Source organism: Aplysia californica, unplaced genomic scaffold (genome assembly GCF_000002075.1).
Source record: "Aplysia californica isolate F4 #8 unplaced genomic scaffold, AplCal3.0 scaffold00108, whole genome shotgun sequence".
Classification (NCBI taxonomy): domain Eukaryota; kingdom Metazoa; phylum Mollusca; class Gastropoda; order Aplysiida; family Aplysiidae; genus Aplysia; species Aplysia californica.
Genome location: NW_004797378.1, coordinates 393,417 through 396,912, shown reverse-complemented (window position 1 = coordinate 396,912; position 3,496 = coordinate 393,417). Strand labels below are relative to the sequence as shown.

Genomic DNA, 3,496 nt, shown 5'->3' with positions numbered 1-3,496 from the left:
GGGGGGAAATTTCTCAAAAGTGGGTACTAAGCAGATGCAACGTTGTAATTCTAGGGTAGCGATTTGCCTCCGTACTCCACCACTGACTCTAAGTTCCAGATGGCGCCTGGTGTGGAATTCAGGGCTCTGGCTTTGAAAATAACTACACTGAGTGTGCCAAGTCCTTAACACATCGATGGCGCAAATTCTGATAATTTGACAATGCTCGAAAACAGTCTGTTTTGAAATACTTTAAAAATTAAACTTCACTATGCATACTGATTTTTCAGTGTTCCCTTTCGCTAAAAGTTTTTAAATTCCTGTTTCGGGTAAAAAGTGAGACGCTCCGATACAAAAGCATTATAGCTAGCTGGGCTAGGAGGTACGGACAGTTTTGTGTATGGCGATTTTATGAGTTATGGGCAGTTTTGTGTTTGGGGAGTCTATGGGATACGAGCATTTTTGTTTGGGGAGTCTATGGGATACGGGCATTTTTATGTTTGGGGAGTCTATGGGATACGGGCATTTTTATGCGTGATGATACGGGCAGTGTATGGTGATTCTAAGAGATATGCGCAGTTTTGTGTTTGGGGATTCTAAGTGTGCCCAACATTGTCTTTAGTCTGTTTCTGATTGGACTTAATGTTATATGTCCTCTTCGTCCTTAACCGTGGACAACATTGTTTTTTTCCCCAGTACCGGCGGGCGGACTGGACTCTGGTGCCAGGTTCACATACGTGTGTGCAGCACCTGCAAACTCAGCCTGCACCTGGAGGAGCTTAGCTTCGCCGCCTGCACCACCAGGGGCCGTGGACGAAGGAGAAGGCCCAATCAAGACTGGTGTTATAATGGGTAGGTGTTTAATGTAGATGTTTTTAAGCCCCTATCGACACAATTTAGATCATTCAGGAGGCAGAACCCACGACCTTACTTTGCGAGTTCCGAGTATTCAAACTGTGCGGCACGCTCCGTGTGTTTTACGACAGGGTTTTCCCAAATCCATTCCACCTTGTGTCCCCTCTCCTATTCCACCTTTCCGCTTACCCCTTCTTTTTATCTCTTTCTCTTCTTCTTATCGTCTCTTGTCGTTATAGCCCTTCTTTTCGCCTTCCATTTTTTCTTGCAACGACTGCCGCGTGCACTTTTAGGTTAATTCTTTGTCGCTCCCTGCCTCCCCTCCCCCCCCCCAAAAAAAACAACAACTTATTTTTCATATTTTCGCAACACATTTTCTTTCATTCTGCGTACGAGTTTCCTTCCCCTTGTATTCTTTAGCCTTGCCTTGATCCCGACTAAATGCCTTTATAGGTCGAAATGCGGCTCGTATTTCATGATGCACAGCCAAGGCTATTCATAACACGGGGGGTGGGGGATAAGCCTTCTTTTACCAAGGCACAATAGCAAGGACGCAGAGAGAGAGAGAGAGAGAGAGAGAGAGAGAGAGAGAGAGAGAGAGAGAGCCAGAGAGAGAGAAAGAGCGAGAGAGGGGGGAGGGGAGAGAGAGAGAGAGAGAGATTCCAGCTGTTATATGTAAAAAAAAATAGATGAAGTTATAAACTTAGAACTAAGCCGTCTATTTTGACAGGGAGTCTGGAAGCTAGTCAATGAGACAAAGTCTAACCTTTGAACTAAAAGATTCTATATCCCTTGTAAACATTTGGAAGATAAACCCCTTTAGTTTCAAGATGTAGAAAGGTAAAAGTACAGAGTAAACGACAGGAAAACAAACAAAGATGAAATGTTGGCATTCACATAATGAATGATTTGGAAGCAGCCGAGATATATCAAGGATTAACAAGGCACGTATGTGTGCCGAGTGCCCGCCGTTCGTCATAATACGGACGACAACTGGAATTTTTTTTTAAAGTAAGAAGATCCTCTTAGAATTAGAGCTTGCGGAAACACCCTCCATTACTCACTGAAGCTCTAATTGCTACGAGAGTGAGTCCTGATTTACGACTGAAATCTGTTTGGACCTGCGCTACGCAACGTTACTGGGATCCTTCAGAAATGGTTTTCTTTGCACGCATACCCGGGCAGCTGACAACAAAGTATCCACTGACGCGTTGCCTCCTGGGAAGTAGACCTCATCCATCTGAGCTATTTGTGGCCTGTCTACTTGTGGTATTTCGGTGAGGTACTTGTCGATGTTCTCCCACTGAGAGCTGCCTTCTTTGTGGAGGGCTGTTTACTGAAGACATAATAATTTGCACATGCAGAACAGGGGGGGAACTCCGCGCTTCTCCTTTGTTTTTGTAGAGGATTGTTTTGTTTATCCTTTCTTTTGGGGAGGGATTTGTGCGGTCTTCTTTCTGCCGTGGAGATTTTCTCCAAAACATAAATACCAAAGGTTTGAGGGGCTTTTTTCCTAAGTGTCAAGTTGAGTCATTCATCCCGAACACAAATCAACATAAACCTCTCTCTTGTTTCCATCCCACATAAGTAGCAAACAATAATAAATCATACGTGAACTTTATCGCTCAGATTTCCAACTAGTGTCTACTTTATAGAGATTAAATGGAATTCTCTCAGGTAAAATCGCCTTATTAAATTATTTTTACGTAATATCTGAAATAGATGACAATAGAACAGAAGTTGGTAATGGGATGGGTTTTTGGTCTGATTTTTTTTTCTTTCTGTGATCAAAAAAAGTATTTACACCCTTGTAGCTCAACAGGGGCAACATCATCAGAAAGGATGCTCTCTGTCTGTCTGTCTGCCTGTCTGTCTGTTTGTCTGCTTGTCTGTCTGTCTATGTGTCTGTGAGACTGATTGACTGTCTGTCTGTATCTCTGTGTCTCTCTGTCTGTGTCTTTATCTGAGTCTCTCTGTCTGTCTTTCGCTTTCTCCCTCTCTCTCTCTCTCCCCTCTCTCTCTCTTTCTCTCTCTCTCTCTCTCTCTCTCTCTCTCTCTCTCTTTGTGTTTGTGTGTGTGTGTGTGTGTGTGTGTGTGTGTGTGTGTGTGTGTGTGTGTGTGTGTATGTGTGTGTGTGTGTATCTTTATCTGTCTCACTCTCCTCACTCTGTACCTTGACATCATTTTTAAAAATCAACTATTTGTTTACCCCATTTTTTTTCAAAAACCCCACCCCGCCCACAGCTGTGATCACATCCACCTGCATGAGGTTGACCCCCCGTACGACGAGGTCACCCACCGGGACTACTTTCTAGAGAACGAGGGCGATCACTACATCTCCATCTCTGGAAACATCAAAGTGCGCCACTGCGCTGGAAACACGTCTCTAACAGATGGTCGACGCTTCAAGATTGCATACAAAGTCATAGGTAAGAGCGTTTCTTCTTACTTTACAGTGCTTGCACATATGTCAAAACCGAAAGTTCATCTCTGATCTTTGGCGGGGCAAAATAAACCTGGCCAAACCAAAACGTGGATAGACAGACATTGGTGAGATGGATAGCGTCGTGGAGGAAGAAACGTGTGCGTGTATGTGCGTGAGTAGGTGAGTGAGTGTGTGTGTATGTATATATATACATATAGAGAGAGAGAGATGTGTGTG

The 3,496-nt window shown here is 43.9% G+C and overlaps 1 protein-coding gene across 1 annotated transcript in view; it reads left to right on the top strand.

The window, feature by feature from the left end:
• The first annotated feature begins 448 nt into the window (after positions 1–448).
• LOC101857100 overlaps positions 449–3,496 on the top strand; it is a 29,768-nt gene continuing 26,720 nt past the window's right edge. Inside the window, exons 1-2 of the mRNA XM_013080966.2 lie at positions 449–831; positions 3,079–3,263. Of these exons, the coding sequence (XP_012936420.1) occupies positions 629–831; positions 3,079–3,263 (388 nt within the window). The 5' untranslated portion in view covers positions 449–628. The remainder of the gene's footprint in view (positions 832–3,078; positions 3,264–3,496) is intronic.